This window comes from Eleutherodactylus coqui, chromosome 1, assembly GCF_035609145.1.
Source record: "Eleutherodactylus coqui strain aEleCoq1 chromosome 1, aEleCoq1.hap1, whole genome shotgun sequence".
In the NCBI taxonomy this organism is placed as follows: Eukaryota; Metazoa; Chordata; class Amphibia; order Anura; family Eleutherodactylidae; genus Eleutherodactylus; species Eleutherodactylus coqui.
In genome coordinates, this window is record NC_089837.1 from 52,086,522 (window position 1) to 52,104,657 (window position 18,136).

At 41.1% G+C, this 18,136-nt stretch overlaps 1 protein-coding gene across 1 annotated transcript in view; it reads left to right on the top strand.

Moving 5' to 3' along the window:
• LOC136620922 (cytochrome P450 2C5-like) overlaps nt 1–18,136 on the top strand; it is a 99,846-nt gene that overhangs the window by 16,133 nt on the left and 65,577 nt on the right. Inside the window, exons 3-4 of the mRNA XM_066596001.1 lie at nt 686–835; nt 6,857–7,017. Coding sequence (XP_066452098.1) covers nt 686–835; nt 6,857–7,017 — 311 coding nt within the window. The remainder of the gene's footprint in view (nt 1–685; nt 836–6,856; nt 7,018–18,136) is intronic.

Sequence of the window (18,136 nt, forward strand, 5' to 3'; positions counted from 1 at the left end):
CCCCAAAATAGTGCCTAAATAAACTACAACCCATTTCCCAAAATAGAAGCACCCATGCAGCTACATGAAAGAAAAAAAAATAGTTATGGCTTAATGCTTTAATTCGACAGAAAATATTAAAACACAAAAAAACTATATAAAATTGGTACTGCTGTAATCCTACCAACCCACAAAATACATATTATTTATACTGTATGGTGCATGATGCAAAAAAAAAGACTGTGATGGAACATCTATATTTTTTAATTTCCTCTGAAAAGAAATATAATAAATAGAGATGAGTGAAAGTAACTGCATACTCGTCCGAGCAAATGCGGGGGGGGGATGCGCAAAGGCCCAAAATACCTCTAGTTATGAATGAGTAAAGCAGCACTGAAATTAAAAAATAAAACAAAAAAGTAATGAAATTTAGCTACATGTTGAACTGGAAAAAGTTTTTGATTCGACATTTATAATCCTATAAAAGGAAACAGAAGTGATTGAGTCAATGGGAGATAAGATTTAGAAATTCCCACAAAGCAGAGAATTCCAGTTGGACTTTCTTCTAAAATGTCTAATACGGAGAAGACTTTAGTTATTTAATTGTGGCAAAATGTTTCCATCTATGACAATTTATGACTATCGAATCTGTAGGAAAAATGTTGGCTGCCATTATATATCTAATATGTTTCCTTAATGTTATCAGGAGTTATTATGGCTCACAATGATAATTGGAAAGTGATGAGACGTTTCACTCTGTCGACACTTCGAGATTTTGGAATGGGGAAGGAAGGCATTGAAAATAAGATTATCGAAGAAAGTGACTTTTTGGTACAGAAGTTCAGATCTTATAAAGGTTGGTAAGTGGTTCCATTAGAACTTTATGCATGTCTTGAGTCAAAATGACAATTACTAGAACACTGGTCAACACTGAAATTTTTACTGACTAAAAAGGGTCCTAATTATAGATGAGCGAGTATACTCGCTAAAGGCAATTGCTCGGGCGAGCATTGCCTTTAGCGAGTATCTCCCCAGCTCAAGACAGAAGGTTCAGGTGCCGGCAGCGGGCAGGGAGCTGCGGGGGAGAGCGGGGCGGAACGGAGGGGAGATCTCTCTCTCCCTCTCTCCCCCCCCCCGCTCCCTCCTGCTGACAGCCGCTACTCACCGCTCCCCCACGCCGGCACCCGAACCTTCTGTCTCGAGCGGGGGAGATACTCGCTAAAAGCAATGCTCGCTTGAGCAATTGCCTTTAGCGAATATACTCGCTCATCTCTAGTCCTAATCTGTAGAAGGCTGGAGTGCTGAACACAAATATGACCATGAAAATTTTTGATGTCCTCTCATTTTGAAGATATTTCATGTAGTTCATTTTCTGTGTTTCAACGTCTAAATTTGTCCAGTAGGATTGTAACAACATCCTTACAGCTACAGTTACACTTACAGTTTGAGCCAGACAGCAGCCGTGTGCTTACAGGACCTGTGATGTCACCATCATGTGATCAGCCTCTGCCTCTGAGCTCATTACCCCACACCTAACCCCAACATAACCAGTACACCGTGTTAACTCCCACATTACCAATGTACATATCAACACCTAAACCTAGTTCACCATAGAAAGCCCAGTCGAAAAGGTTCAGCATTTAAAATATTTCAGACTTCGTGGGATACAGTTTAAGCTAATGTTGCATAAAACTGTTATTTTATCCATTTAGTTACAATACAGAATACTAATGCATCGAAAGTGCCTTAATACCGTGGACTATTTTTGCTTTATTTGTGGGAAAGTGACATTTGCCAACCAGAAGAAAACTATCACTTCTCAAGTGAAGAAGGCAAATCATCTTTACTTTGGATGCTGTGCTACATTACAATAGAGCTTTCACAGTGGTTGAAGGGCAAAAGACCATCAATGCTGTTTGCAGTCCCGATTGTGTGGAGAGAGCCAAGCAACCACACAAATGACTGTTACTTCTGCTTTGTTCCTTCTCTATCCGGCAGGATAATGAAGCAAAAGAAGTAGAGAATACTCTACCCCAACATTCCATCTGCATTGAGACCAGTTCCATATGGTGTGGGACTTCCTATTCCAAAGCCTCCAGCAGGATATTCTCTTGATTCAGCTGATGAGGATAAGGGTGAGCCAACCTGTTCTTCTCCTGGTCCGTCAGCAAGCAGTGATCCAGATTTTCACTGTGGGGCATCATCAACCCCACACAGAATAACCCAAGAAGAACTAAATGACCTGATTCATGATTTGGACTTATCCAAGAACAAGGCAGAATTTCAAGACTCCAACAATGGAATCTTCTGGAAGAAGATGTCAGTTACTTCATTTCTAAAGTGGCACCAGCAGTTTGAGCCTTTCTTCAGAAAAAAAGGTAATCTGGTATTCTTTTCCGATATTGAGGGCCTCATGAATGCCTTAGAAATCACTCATGATTCACAAGAATCGAGACTATTTGTAGACTCTTTGAATTTGAGTTTTAAGACTTTGCTTTTGCACAATGGAAACCGTCATCCATATATTCCAGTAGTGCATGCTGTCCACATGAAAGAGACGTACGATAACTTAAAGTAGCTACTGAATTCCATTGAGTATAACAAGTAAGCTGACACCTCTGTAGTGATTTAAAGATAATTGCCCTTTTAATGGGACTGCAGCAGGGATATACTAAATACATGTGTTTCTTATGTAAGTGAGATAGCCGAGCAAGGAAATTGCACTACTGCGGATGGAATGGACTCGCAGACAAAATGCATCAGTTGGAGAGAAGAATATCCAGCACTCAACTCTGGTCGAGGCTCACAAAATCCTGCTACCTCCTCTTCACATCAAGCTAGCTTTGATGAAGAACTTCATGAAAGCCATGGACCGGACATTGTCAGCATTACAATACCTTTATGAAAAATTTCCTTGACTCAGCGAATCACAGATTAAATAAGGAGTTTTTGTGAGTCCTCTGATTTGAGAGCTCTTCAAAGATGACCAGTTCAACCACTTGCCGCAGGGTAATGCAAAACAAGCATGGAATGTTTTTCGCCTAGTGTCTACAAACTTTCTCGGGAATATTAGGGCATAAAACTACAAGGAACAAGACATGCTGATGCAGTATAAGAAACTTGGTTGCAATATGTCTCTAAGGATTCACTTCCTTCATTCCCATCTACATTTCTTTCCAGACAACTGTGGTATGGTTAGTGATGAACATGGGGAACGTTTTCATCAAGATATCGCAACAATGGAACAAAGATATCAGGGAAAATTGTCCACTTCCATTCTGGCTGACTACTGCTGGACACTCCACAGAGATGCTCCCGAACAGCTGGACAAGAGACAGGCAAAGAGATCTAAGACGTAGTCTATGACTTGATTTTTTACAGGTATTAACCAGAGGCCTATTACTATTGGCATGCATTTTGTGATGTAAACAATTATTGCAGATTACCAAAAAATAGAGCCAATTTTCCATTCTAACCGTCATATTTGTGTTGAGCACATAAAAATAGCTAAGAAATTACTAATTTTATTTCAGTAACATGAATTTTGTAAACATTTGTAATTAGTAGTAGCTAGTGTTACTCTGGGGTACAAAGGGCACACCAGAAGGGATGAATCTGAACATCCACCATTTAGCTAAGGTCTCAACAAGCTAAGCCAGCAACCTACTGTACATTGATGAGTGGCAAAAACTTTGAAACAGTGTGTCTATGCATGGTTTTCTTTTTCTTCTACAGAGACCCTGGCATTGGGTTATGTTCCCAGTCATTGTTCTAAGGCTTGCTAAAGGTTTAATATTGACTGCAGGAATGTGGCCTTCTAGCAGCTGTAGAAGCATAGTTCTATCTTCCTATTTGCATAAATTTCCCAGAGGAGCACACATTGCAGTATAAATCAGTCCACACCTACTAGGTGCTCTACCTAAAAAGAAACTGTACCGCTTCTGATCTATGTCACAGGCCTCTCACCCAGCCAAACCAAAAGCATTCTGCACACTGACGAGGGGCAAAAAACTCTGAAACAGTCTGTCTTTGCATGACTAGTGTTTCCTTCTGGAAAAGACTCTGACTAGCTTACTGTATATTCCCAGTCATTGTTACAAGGCTTATTAAAAGGTCGGACATTGACGTGCAGGACTATTGCCTTCTAAAAGGTGGAGCAGTAGAGGAATTTTACCATATTTCAATTTGTTCTACTGTTGGTGTCACTATCACTTTGAATCATATTAAAAGGTATTGCCCAGCTTTACACAAGTGTCCAGCTTTCAACTACAAGTAGCCTATCTTCAAGATAGTTGATAACCAGCTGTTATCAGGGTGGATGTGCTACTTTTGGTAACTCCTATGTTACCGGAAACTTGCAGCTCCATTCCTTATACAGCAGCTCTGTATAGTGGCTAATTGCCTGGGATCCCCGATGGTAGACCCCCTGCCAATCTACTATTGATGACCTATCCTCATCCTGTTGAGTGCCATGATACTAGGAGTTCTAGAATGTGATGCTGCAACCATTCATAGCTGCAGCAATCACGTGATTTCTTGTGACATCATCTGTCACAACAAACGCTGGAACCACAGCAAGCTACATTGCTGGATCCCAGCATTCGTGGAGGGGTTAGTATCTCTCTTGTTTACTATTTTACCCGAAGAGGTCCTATTAAAAAGGGGTTGTATTGTTAAGTTTGTAATTCCTAATATAACCTGAATAATGGTAAAGTATGATGGTAGTTGTATGTTCACAAGCCAGAATGCTACTACCCATCATCACTCCACATACCATACAGTGACTGCGGAACTGATCAGAGGCAGCCAATAGCAGGATAAACAATGAAACTGTGACTCTAATTAGCATTGTGGTTTTCTTCTCCATCCCATCCAGCTCAACATGACAGCTTCTCTCAGACACAACTTCTCTCTTCAGAGGTTCCCACACAGATGTCTTTGGCTCTTTGCTTTTTCATATCCTTAATCCCTTTATTAAGACAATCTTTCAATAGTGCCACCCATGCTTTCCCCAAACAGTATAACAGTGCAACTCACAGTGCTCCCTGAGTAATGAGTAACAAGCCGTGCTGTCCCCCTGTAATGAACAATGAATGATCAAAAATGTACCTTGTAGTAAATAAGGAGCCAGACTATTACCCTATAGTAATAAAGAGCCATGCTATTCCCCTATAGTAATATATAGCCATAACATCCCCCTCTAGCCATACTGTCCCCTTGTACTAAGACATTCATATTTTCCTGCTTGTAGCAATAGTCATACTGTCCCCTTGTAGAAATATATTGCCATAATGACCTCCTGTTGGAGTCTAAAGCCGTAGTTTCCCCCTGAAGTAATAAATAGTTGGGGGTTTCACAGTTGCAGGAAGAACGCCTAGATGGAGTATAACTTGTCACAGTAAGGGTTCTGTTGTATCTCTAAAACGTAACTTTTAATCATCAATAAAAAATAAAAATAAAAAGGAATTTGTATCTCAAATTCCTAAATTTTAGACACAAAAAAACAAAAACACTATATAAAAAACTGCACCCCTGTATTTTGTTCCTGCAACTTTACTTTGGGGGAAACTGGGTTTATTCATTTGATTTGCCTAGTGATAGGATCGTCTATCTCCCTCATTTTTTGAGGTTAAACTTTCCCGTTTTTGGGATTGACCGATTAGCTAGAAGCTGACTTTCTTTGTTCTCAAAAAAATAAAAAAAATAAAAAATTTTTTATTTTTTTTGGTGGTTCCTGATGAGGCTACGCCATCCGTAGCGGAAACGCGTTGAACCCACAAAATAAGTCATTTGGCAGTTTGGTGTACTGCACTATTGTTTTCGTTGACCACAGCTCACAAGAAATTGTATTGAGCTTTAGTGTTACTTATATGTCAGCCATACTTCTGACCTCTTTGAAAATAGCCGAAAAAGCGTGAATGCTCTCACACTTACGGCTTTTTTCTTGACAGCAAAGGCAGCATTTCCTTGTGGGAGGAACAATACACCTGCTCTAAAAGCGGAGGTATTTTTTATGTCTCTCATTTACTGAATAGCTGCAGCAATCTAAGCAAGCTGGGAACGTCATTCTTAGTGAGCCGACCTAGATTATTTCTAGCTCTAGGACGTATACCACTGGGTATAGGGATAGAAAATCTGATACCGTTGGTATAAGAGATCGGTCTCCTAGGTGATTTACACACTGCTTTCCCCTTTCTAAAATACAGGGGTGCAGTTTTTTATATAGTGTTTTTGTTTTTTTGTGTCTAAAATTTAGGAATTTGAGATACAAATTCCTTTTTATTTTTATTTTTTATTGATGATTAAAAGTTACGTTTTAGAGATACAACAGAACCCTTACTGTGACTAGTAATAAATAGTTGTACTGTCACCCTGTAGAGATGTATAGTTATACTGCCTCCCTGTAGTAATATGTAGCCATACTGTTGCCCTGTCGTAATATATAGCCATACTGGCCCCTTGTAGGAATATATAGCCATAATGCCAAATTGCTAGTCCGGGCCTGCTGCCAGTGCCCCCTGTCCAGCTGTGCATGAGGCAGATAACCTGCCAGCCTCCCACAGCTATGCCCTTGGTCAGAGTGGCATTTGAGCCCACACAGCCATCAGAGCCTGGGTGTGACTGTACCTCTGTACCCCCTACTGTAGCTATGACCTTGCCTCTACTGATGGATAAATTGATGTATCATGATGACTGCTATCCAAAAGTCCATGGCACTTTTCTATAGGTAAAGCCCATTCAGCTGTTATCAGAAGTTGCATGGTTTGCCATTGGCAGTGACTATAACAGGCACTGGCACATGTTGTATTTTAGATGTTGCAAAAATTCACACACTTCAGATGATGTAATTAATATATTCTGACGCTTGTATTTCCAGGCGAGCCCTTCGATAACCACATGATAATAAATGCTGCTGTAGCCAACATAATAGTCTCCATCGTGCTGAGTCATCGATTTGCTTATGAAGATCCCACACTTGTGAGGCTGCTAAAGATTGTTAATGAAGTTATCAAATTAACTGGAAGCCCAGCGGCTATGGTGAGCAGCTTAACTCAATGTTATGTCTAAAGGGGTCTTCCGGGAAATACTGAAATGTTGATGGGCAATCTATAGAACAGTTTGTAAAATGTGATTGGTCGGTGTCTTAGGCTCTTCATCAATTTGTAGAAAGAAGAGGCAGCTGTACTCATTAGGGCATTGCATCAACTTTCATAAGACTTCTCAATACAGCAGAATGCAACCATCAAAGCTGTGCCCACCACTTAACCAAGCGAGGATGACTTTGATTAGCAGCTTGTCTCCTGCTGCAACAACCTAGATTGGAGATCACTCTTTAGATGTTGTAATACACTGCAGCATCTACAGTAAGTCATCAAAACAAAGAGAAGGAGCTCTCCTTATCATCACATCCCTGGAACCCTAAGAACAATCCCAGGGGATGACAGTTCAATATCACAGCCAGAGGAATAGGAAAGATCCATATTGGGCAGTCACTTAGAAATAACCTTACAGGTGTCTCCTCTCATCTTCCTCTGCTGCTGGTCTCTATCACAAGCAGCCACTGCCTTCCCATCTGCTGTGCAGTCAGCACCATGTCATTCCTTCTGCTTCTGACCCAGACTTGCAGTGCAAACACACAAGCATGCAACCTTCATCTGAAAGGCCCAATGGGCACACCTAGATTGCATGTTCCCAGTATATCACAGCATAACAGAAAGAGCCAGCACAGAAAGATGCTGCAGTGCAGACAGCTATGTACAGGAGTTACACAGAATCTACAACAGCAAAATATTAGGATATTTTTAATAAAGACTATTTAGACATTTATTTTGCATTTAGGAAGCAAATGAACAATAAAATAATATTCAGTGCTAATGTGTCCATCACCTTTATAGGGCCTTCCCATAACTTAGAATTGCTTCCCAACCACTCTGTCCTTCCTAGTTGCTGCTGATTAAGACATGTGACTGCTGCAGGCAAATACTGACTATAGAAAATCACTTCCGTAGTCAATCATTGGCAGTAGTAGTCACATGCCCTGGTCAGCAACGGTACTGGTGTACCTTGAAGCCACAAGAAGCTACGGGTTTGACAGGGGTTGGAGGAACGCTCTTGTAACACCCTAGCTCCTGATTGGCAGACTAGCAGCACCGTCTGTCTGGATTTTTGCCTAGCCTGGAGGGTTAGGGTTTGTTTTACATATAAACCTAACTGGAAAACTAACCCTAACCCTAGCTCTACAGACACTGCTGCTAGGAGCTGTACCTGTCCAGCCACCATTGCCTGTGGGTCTCCTGGTGCCGGCAGCTCTCCTCCTGCCGCTTCTGCTGTCTGTCATCCTACCGCCACTGGCGCCGGCTCTCCTCTTCCTGCCACCGTCTGCTCTCCTCCTGCTCCTGGTGCCGCAGTTTCCGGTGTTCGCGCTGTCCTCACCGTGCAGTAGGGCACTTGCTGCTACCGCTGGCACTCCTGGTGGTCCCGCTGTCCTCCATGACAAGGATGGTAGTTGGGGGATTAAACATGCCCCCAGCCAATTACAAGCTGGGAGCGTTAACAATTGTCAATACCGGCGTATTATGTCGCCACCCCTAACTCCCAGTGGCAACATAATACACCAGTACCGTCAGCAACAACCAGGAAGGACAGAGTGGTTGGGAAGCTAATTTAAGTAGTAGGAAAATCCCTTTAGGCTTTTAAGTTTTTTTTTACATCCTTTCATGTATTTTTTTCTTTGCAGCTGTATAACGCATTTCCATCTGTGATGAATTGGTGTTCTACAGTCAAGCACACAGTACTCAGGAATGTAGAAGAAATGCATGCATTTATTCGAGAGACCTTCACCAACCAGAGGAAAGAACTGGATGCAAATGACCAAAGGAATCTGATCGACTCATTTCTGGTGAAACAACAAGAGGTACTGAAACACTGAAATAGCTGTAGTAGAGCTGAGTTTGCAATTTAGTACAACTCTTAGTGCTAGGGCAGGCTGGGAGGTAGTGGTGCATGAACCCCCTGGGTGGGCTTCCAGCAAGCATCTAGGGCTGCCCAGCCACTGCTCTTATAGTACAGCCGCCCGTAAGCTTGTGATAGATACTTTGGACATAAAAACTATTTCCTTCTTGCATGTGATGTCATACCCTGTGCTATCCTGCATAGCATTAGATTATTCTTGACCCCTACTGCAGCGTTAATTAGACTCTGTGTGCTGCAGCAAGACAGGGGACTGATGTCATGCTGTGCAAGATGAGAGGGGAGATGGAAGTCCTGTCTGTGTATCCAAGGATGATAGTAAGCTCTACTGGCAGCCAGAAGTTTGGGGCAACAAAGAGCGGTCCTTTTACTACTAGGCCATAGAGGGTCCTATCATTAACTAGGGCAACAAAGAAGGGAGGGGGATTCTATTGCTCATTGAGGCCTCAAAGGAGATCTTATTACGAAGTGGGGAGCCACAACAGCTGTAATTACTAATTAAAGCCAAAGTAAAGTCCTATTACTAATTGGCCTACATTGGGGTTACTGTTACTAAATGGGACCATAGCAAAGGTCTTTTAATAACTGGGGTCACAGCAGAGATTGTTCTACTAACTGGAACCCCAGTGATAGCTCTGGTATTAAATCGGGCCACATCAGGAGTCTTAAGACTAATTAAGGCCACAGCAGGGATCATATTACTAGTGGGGCCACAGAGATATCCCTTTACATATATGACACCACAGTGGACATGCTATTACTTGGTGGGGCCACAGCCGGGACACTATTGCTGATTGGAGCTACAGTCTACAGAGACATCTTATTACTTAATGGGACCACAGCAAAAGAGCTATTACTAGTAGGACCACAATAGCATATTGTTACTGTAGGCACTGAGAAGTTCATTAGCAGTTTCAGCAGCAGGATGAGGAGAGTGTCATGGATGGAAGAAATCTCAGTGGATCCAGAGAGAAGAGAACCAAGTACGGATGACTCCAGTCCAGTACGGACAACATCGCCTGTAATCACTGGAGGCAACTTCATTGTAATTGCTATTGCTAAAGAAGAAATATCGTTCTTGGTTCTGGATTTATGTTCTGAGCTTGGTTCTGGTGCTGTAAGTACGGTATAAGCTTGGTTCTGCTGCTGTATTTATGACATAAGCTTAGTTCTAGTATATATGTATGTTATGAGCTTGGTTTTGGTGCTGTATTTATGTTACAAAGATAAATAAGTTAATCATGGAAGATCACAGTGTGGCTGGCCCCACACAGGCAGAACAAACTAACGTGCATTTAATTTTGCCAATAATTTGTGTGTCCATACTATGGCTGTGTGTAGCCAGTAGCACTGCCTGTTTCCACCCTTAGGCTGGCTTCACACTGGGCTGGTGATATTCATGTGAAGCTCCTGGATACTAGGCATTTCCATGTTGGAAAAAGCCTCGAATCACTGCGGGGCTGAAAGATTTCCCCGCCGCGACTCTTACAGCCACGACAGAGGATCACAGAGTTCCCCCATGTGGGCCCCACAAGGGTCCTGGGCCCGGGTGCAACCACATCCCCAGCATTCCCTATAGTTAAGCTGATGCCTGTGTGCATACAGCTGTTCTAATAAATGAGTCCTATCCCTGTCCCATTTTAGGACCAATTTTTCTGGGTGCATTCACTCATCACTGATTTGCTGTGGATCCTTATGAGGTTTTAGCCCTGTCAGCAGGCAAATTATACATGCAGAATTCCTAAGGTGTTTCCATGCGGATCCGTGTGAAGTACTAACAACTTAGTCGGGAATTTAGTGTCAGAATCAGCTTCCTGCATATGAGCAAACTCTAAGGGTGGGCACTACTTTTGGGCTAGTGTTGTGTACTTGTTCCCCAGGCCAAAATTTGCCAGCCAGCTCCATCTTAATGACATCAAAATGTGTTGTTTTTTTTAACATGGCCAAGTGAAAACAGAAATCTTTTAAATGTAAAAAAAAAAGAAAATCTACCATTTTGCATTGATATACGGTAAGTATTTTGGTATGACATTTGAAATGCAGCTCTGGGGGCCTCCCATTTCCCTTGATCATCTTTGAGATGTTTTTTACATCTTAATTGTAGTCATCAGTGGTAAATTCAGTTGATTGAACATCATTTTTGCATCAAAATTAGAAATATTTTGCATTTACGCTTAGATAATTTCTGACAGCCAAGATAAATAAAAGAAGGCTTTCAAAATGGTACCAACATAAAACGCACATATGGTAAATGTTATTTATTAGCTATTTTGCACGATATGATTATCTGTTTCATAAGCTGAAAAATTCAATGTTTGAAAATTACAAATTTTTAAAATGTTTCTGTAAATTTTGGATTCTTTTAAATAAATAAACACAAAACGTATTGACCAAAATTCACCATTAATATAAAGTACAATGTGTCACGAAAAACAGGCTCAGAATCCCTTGCATAAGTAAAAGCATTTCAAAATGACACATGGGATTTGAAAACTGGGGTCCTGGTCTGGAAGCCCAATAGTCGCTGTAGAGGGAAGGAGTTAACTACAAGAATTACTCCTGTCAGTATGGGTCAATATTCTTGCAGGAGGACGTTACCACCTAGTGGAATCTACACCATGACGAATTGCTGTGGTTCTAAAGGCCGAAGCAGGCCCAACGCTCTATCTCTAATAAAGTTCCTATTCCGTGTACTTTTTCACAGTAGTCAATAATATTAAATGGTCACTTATGAATATGTTAAGAAAACTGCCCCAACGCACAACACTAAGAAGTTCTCAATAGATGTCATCATGCATTGTGATCTAATGTGGTTTCTACATTGGTTTATTACATAAAGACATTCCATCTGATTACAATACTAATGTGCTTGTGATATATTTTATCTAAGGAAAAACCTCAATTATACTTCAGCAATGAAAACCTAACAGGGCTTGTTACGGACCTCTTTGGCGCTGGCATGGAGACAACCTCCACCACCCTGAGATGGGGTCTACTGCTGATGATGAAATATCCAGAAATTCAAAGTAAGAGCCTTTATATACTGCATATATGTTGCATTACACAGTGTGTCATGTGGCTAAAGTCCAGAGTGGAGCCCTAAACTAAATGTGATCAAAACTGAGGACACATATTGCTATTTTTTTTCCGAATGGGAATCAACTTACTTACAGAATGCCGAGTCTTATGCAAATAAAGCTTAAGGGCTCTACTAACCACTTGCTTCAGATAAAATTCCATTCAAAGAGGAAGAATTGGGAAATGTAGCATAAGTATGTGCCCAAGGGCGCACTTACTCCAAGATGTCTTTTTCATTTACAACAAAATCCTAGGTTTCCAAAACTGTCACCTTGCCAAAAGAAGAAAACAATCCTGAGCAAATTGTGACAATACCAAAAAGTTTGACCATGGGAAAATATTAGGGTTGCATGATATTTGCAGTAATCAGCAGTGACCAGAGCCGAAGAAGAACTCTAGGCTAAATGTTATCAAATTACATGACAAAACGTTTTATTTTTTTGTTGGCAACAGGAAAGGTCCAAAGTGAGATTGAGAAAGTTATTGGGTCGGCTGAGCCCCAAGTGATTCATCGTAAACAGATGCCATATACTGATGCCGTCATCCATGAGATTCAGCGTTTTGGAAACATTGTTCCAACCAACCTCCCCCATGCTACTACTCAAGATGTTAACTTCAGGGGATATCTTCTGCCCAAAGTAAGTAAAAAAGAAACTTTGAGTCTTCAATAGGCTCATACCTTCTATTTCTCATCAGGCAGTATATGCTTCCTTGTGGAAGTACAATTGATGAGATCCCATAGTCTAGTCCATACACTGCTTTATGGTTCCAAACACATACACTTTATTTTAGACACCCTTCTAGTAGCATAATGGACCTTCTTTCAGAATCACATACATTCATTTTGGTGTTTATCCACAGGTGTGCCAAGAAAACTATTCCCACATCATCATTCCACCAGTCTGAAATATTGACTCCTCATGCGAAGGGCGCCATAACAGTGGAAGTAGACCTACTGTGTCACAAAACTGATTTGGCTCAGGGATAGATCTGGGGACAGCACCTGGCATTCACACTTTAACTCCAATATTGGGATCTAGTCTTCGTTGCAGCGAACCCCACACTGTTACTCCAGAACTAATCTCGGACAAGTGGTCTTGTGGCAGCTGACATGAACTTGTCAAGGTTACCATAGCATAGTAGCAGAGGAGCAGACAGAGATGTTGTCATATAACAGAGTCGAGGTCAGGGTAAACAGAATTCTTGCATAATGATGAATCATGCCAATGGTCAGTGCAGGCAGCAGATGGAGTAAACATGTTAAAAAAAAACAAAGGGCAAGAGTGCAGATGATGAGGAAGGTAAGTGGAACAGGCATGCATCAAAACTCTTTTGCATACTAATTGCTTAGGCACCATTTAAAAGCAGAGGGGGCCTTAAATAGACCAAGAAGGGAGAGCTAGGTACGTGCTGACCCTTTAAGTAGTGCCCTGTGTCAAAGGAGAATATGGTGTCTGCTGCTAGGAATAACATGGGGGCCATGACCACCAGGGTGAGGAGGTGAAGGTAGCTGAATGCTCTGATCCTAGAACATGAAAAAGGGTTCATGCTGTTTGTGTCAAATTCTAATGACCCCTCCCCCCACCCCCAACCACCCCTCATCAGCATAATGTTACAGAAATCTGCATCCATCTGACTAAGTAATGTTTTTCCACAACTCAGTAATCCCATTTTTGCGCTCTTTTTCCTACTGCTGTAGTCTCACCTTTCGGTTTCTCTTAGACAGCATTAGCATTTAAATGTGGTTTTCTGTGTCTATAGAACAACCATGCTAAGGAACGATGAGTTCTTTTACATCTACGGGATGCCCTCTCACTGGATGTTTTTCCTTAATCACATCATTCTCAATATACTCTCCACACCACCACATGAGAAAACCCCACAAGGTGGGCAGTGAAATGCTGGCCACAGCTAGTCTAGCAGACAATGACCAGGCCTTGTGGGAAGTCACTCAGATCACTGGATTGTCCCACCTAATGTGGATTCACACTTAAATTACTCAACGGAAAACTTGTCATTTGATTTATGCTGGAATCACAAATCTAATTCCCATACAGGGAAACGCTTACTGTAAAATAACAGGGTTGCTTACAAAGTGGCCATTCAGGGGAGAATTGCTATGAACTTTTCCCTTTGGTCTGGTGTTCAAACACATTTATTTGTTGCCTTCCTGTGATAAACCAATCAATTAGATTCCATTGTAAATATGACTTATGTAAATGTTCACATCCTTAGGGAACACATGTGATTCCGCTGTTGACCTCCGTACTTTATGATAAGGACCACTTTGTAAAAGCTGATGAGTTTTACCCAGAACATTTTTTGGATTCCAGTGGAAAATTTGTAAGGAAAGAAGCCTTCATGCCCTTTTCAGCTGGTGAGTAGTCTTCTTAGATGTTGTATTTTAATGCTTTGATGGAGTAATAAGGAGAAATGAGGAAACTTCTCCATCATCAACTTCCACTAAATTAAGGACTGTAATACTAATAATCCAAATAGTAATAAGTTAAAGTTCAGGGTACAGCTAGTTTAACAATGCATTTAGGGCAATGGAGGGTCAAGCGTTCAATGGAGAACCCAAATTTTTTGTTATACCCAAAGGTAAATAGCAATATCCCGAAGAGTGTCAAGATTGGTTCTAATGACAATGACCATGGTTCCCACTGTGTACAGTTATGGACAAAAGTTTTACGGCTGACACAAATTTTGGTTTTCACAAAGTTAGCTGCTTCCGTGTTTTTGGATCTTTAAGGCAAAAGTCTCTATGGTATTCTGAAGTTTCATAAGTTTGTAAGCTTTAATTGACAAATACACCAAGTTTAGGCAAAGCCTAAATGTTAACCCTTATTTCTCAAGACTTCTGCAATTCACCATTGCATGCTGGATATCAACTTCTGGGCCAAATCCCTGACTGATGACAAGCTGTTCTCACCTAATCAGGGCTTGGAGTTTATCACCAATACTGTAGTTTGTTTGTCCACCTGCTTTTTGAGGACTGCCCACAGGTTCTCAATTGGATTTACATCTGGGGGGATTCCTGGTCATAGATCCAAAATTTCAATATTTTGTTCCCCAAGTCAAATAGTTATCACTTTTGCCTTGTGACATAGTGCTTGTGACATAGTGCTGGAAAAAGCATAATTCATCCGCAAATTGCTTCTGCATCATTAGGAAAAGTTGCCCTAGGAGGATGTTTAGATCACCATTCTTTCTTTATGGCAGTGGTCTTAGGCAAAATTTTGAGTGATCCCACCTCGAAAAGCGATTCCTTAGGAATGGCAGAAGGCAATGTTGCTGCACCTACATTTACTTTTGGAGGCTTGTCTGGGGTCACGAAAGACAGCAAATAAGCCACTTCTCTCCAAGAAAAACATCAAGGACAAATTGACATTTTTCAGGAAGTACAGTAAGTGGACTGCAGAAGATTGGGGTACATAGCTTGCTTTGTAGTTTTAGACTCACAGGAAATAATTCTTCACTATATTGAGTGGACCCTCATGGCTATCACACAGTAATAATGCCCTAAATAGACCACCACCCAGTAATAATGCTCCATATAGGCCTCAGCTCCATAGCAATTCACCATATAAGCTCCAACTCAATAGAAATGTTCCCTATAGGTTCCCACACAGGCCCCCAGCCAGTTACAATGCTTTAAATGGCCCCCCACTCAATAATAATTCCCCATATAGGCCCACACTCAGTAAAAATGCACTATACGGGTCCCAGTTCACCCACTTTGTAGTGATGCCCCTCAGATCTAAATACCTATGGTTAATTTTTAAAAAAAACAAAAACACAGAATTAGTGATAAACTCTAAGCACTAAAGAATGGGCTGCCATCAGTCTGAATTAGGCCCCAAAACTGCCAAACAGTGTAAATAACGAGTCTCTGCCTAAAATGATGCATTTGTCAATAACGCCGCCTGCAGACGGCCGGGTCGGATCGGGCTGCAAGAATTCTCGCAGCGTGGACCTGTCACGCGCCCCTGCAGGGACCAGCGCATACTCACCTGCTTCCGCGGCTCCAGATGTTTGATGTGCCGGCTGCCAGGCAGCCGGCGCATGCGCAGACCAGAGCCGGCGGCCGGGGAGCGAGATTTCCGCCCATGTGCAGGAGGCCTAAAAGTTACAAATCTATGAATTGTTTATAATTAGAATGCTCTTCATCGTTGATATTGAAGTGACCGGTTTTAAATTTGGTAACCTAATTTTTCACTGTGCAGTGCAAAGACTACTTATCGCCTAAAGTTTGCACCATGTCACAATGAATGTCTTTGGCTGACACGTCTTTTAGAAACAGGAATTTCATCACTGCTCTGCACTCCTTTACAGTGAAATCTATTGCAGATTACTCCATGTTCTCGTCAAACCTGCACATTATCATAATTGCTTGAAATCAAAGTCTGCTGACAAAGTGTTGAAAAGATTGTGCATTCAAATACTATCACTTTCAGTGATGTAAAAGCAAATGAAGATCACAAAGCCAAGGACTTATCAGCACCCCTTTGTAAAACAGCTGAGGTTGGAGGTAAATAGCATTTTATTGTTTTTGCTATGAAAATAACCTATTTTTATTCTTTACCCAAATTTTATTGTTGTAGGTAAGAGAAGTTGTGCCGGAGAGAGCCTGGCGAAAATGGAGTTGTTCATTTTCTTCACAAGACTACTGCAGAGCTTTACATTCCAGGCTCCTCCTGGAGCTTCACTAGACCTCACTCCTACACTGGGATTGACATGCGCACCAATGCAACATATGATATGTGCCCTACCTCGTGCATAATAACCATTGAGTGTAACCTATACAAATTCTAATCATTATCTAGATTGGTTTGTGGTAACACAACTTTTGAAGAGGAGAGAGCCAGTTGCTATGAACACGATCCTACTATCTCATCAACTTGTATCATCAATGAATATTCATATGTAAATCTTAAATGTCTTTATTATTCATTTATTTTTAACCTCTTGCAATGAACTGTACATGTTGTCCCTATAACAGTTTGAAAAAATGTATACCTCCTAGTTAATCTGCTGGCGAAGCCATTTCTAAGAAGTATTTGAGGAGCGCTTGCATAAATCTAGGATATTCATAAAAGTCTGTTATGAAGAAATCATACATTCCAAGGAATGCCCTCTAAACCACCATCCTCCAACCCATTGCCATCCATGCTAACATCTCCCAAGCCAATGTCCTCCAACTCAACGTCCACCAGTTAAATAATCCAGAGAGGAATATAACAAGGCCAATCTAATGATCATTATACTATGAAGGACTCGATTCACAATCAACAGGCTTCTCTAAAGGTTTTACTTAAACACATTGCTAAGCTTAAAATGGAAAATATTTTAGACAATATCTCTATGCTGACACCAATGTGTTCTCCAAAAACAATGATAGAGCTCAGTTTCATTGAGCTTCCATTGTATCGCGTGCAAGAGAACATTTAAAAGCCATTGAGACAACAGGTGATTACAAATTGAAGATTGCAAACATAAATCATTAAGAGTCCAGTGGGTGGTCTCATCCAGTGATTGACAGGTTTGATTTTATGAGTGTGCATATAGAGATAACTGTGAATTACTGAATAGGACAACCAACTGGATTCCTAACATGCAGTTGGAGATGACCGTTACCAATAGTCTCCCTCTTGCTGCAACAGAGGGGATACATACAGTGAATGATTCCTGCTGTTATCCTCCTACATGCCGCGATCTACATAGATCAAGGCATGCAAAGGGTTCACCGAAGGAGTGTGCTCTCTCTGTGACATAATTGGACTGCTGCAATGTAATCACAGAGTACCGATGGGTTGCCATGGCAACAATATGCCAGATTCTGGGTTGCCATTGCCTATGATCACTATTATAAGCAATAAGGCATTGCAATATAGAGGTCCTGCAGTGCATTATGATAACGATTATGGCTGCAATGGTTCAAATCCCCTATAGTGATATAAAAAGTGTTTAAAAAAAAAAGTGTGTAAAAAGTGTGTAAAAAGCTAAAACATAAATAAAAAATACCTTGTATGTGCATTTTCACCTATTTGTATAAAATAAAATTCCACATATTTGGTATTATCGTGTCCATAACGACCAGTACAATAAA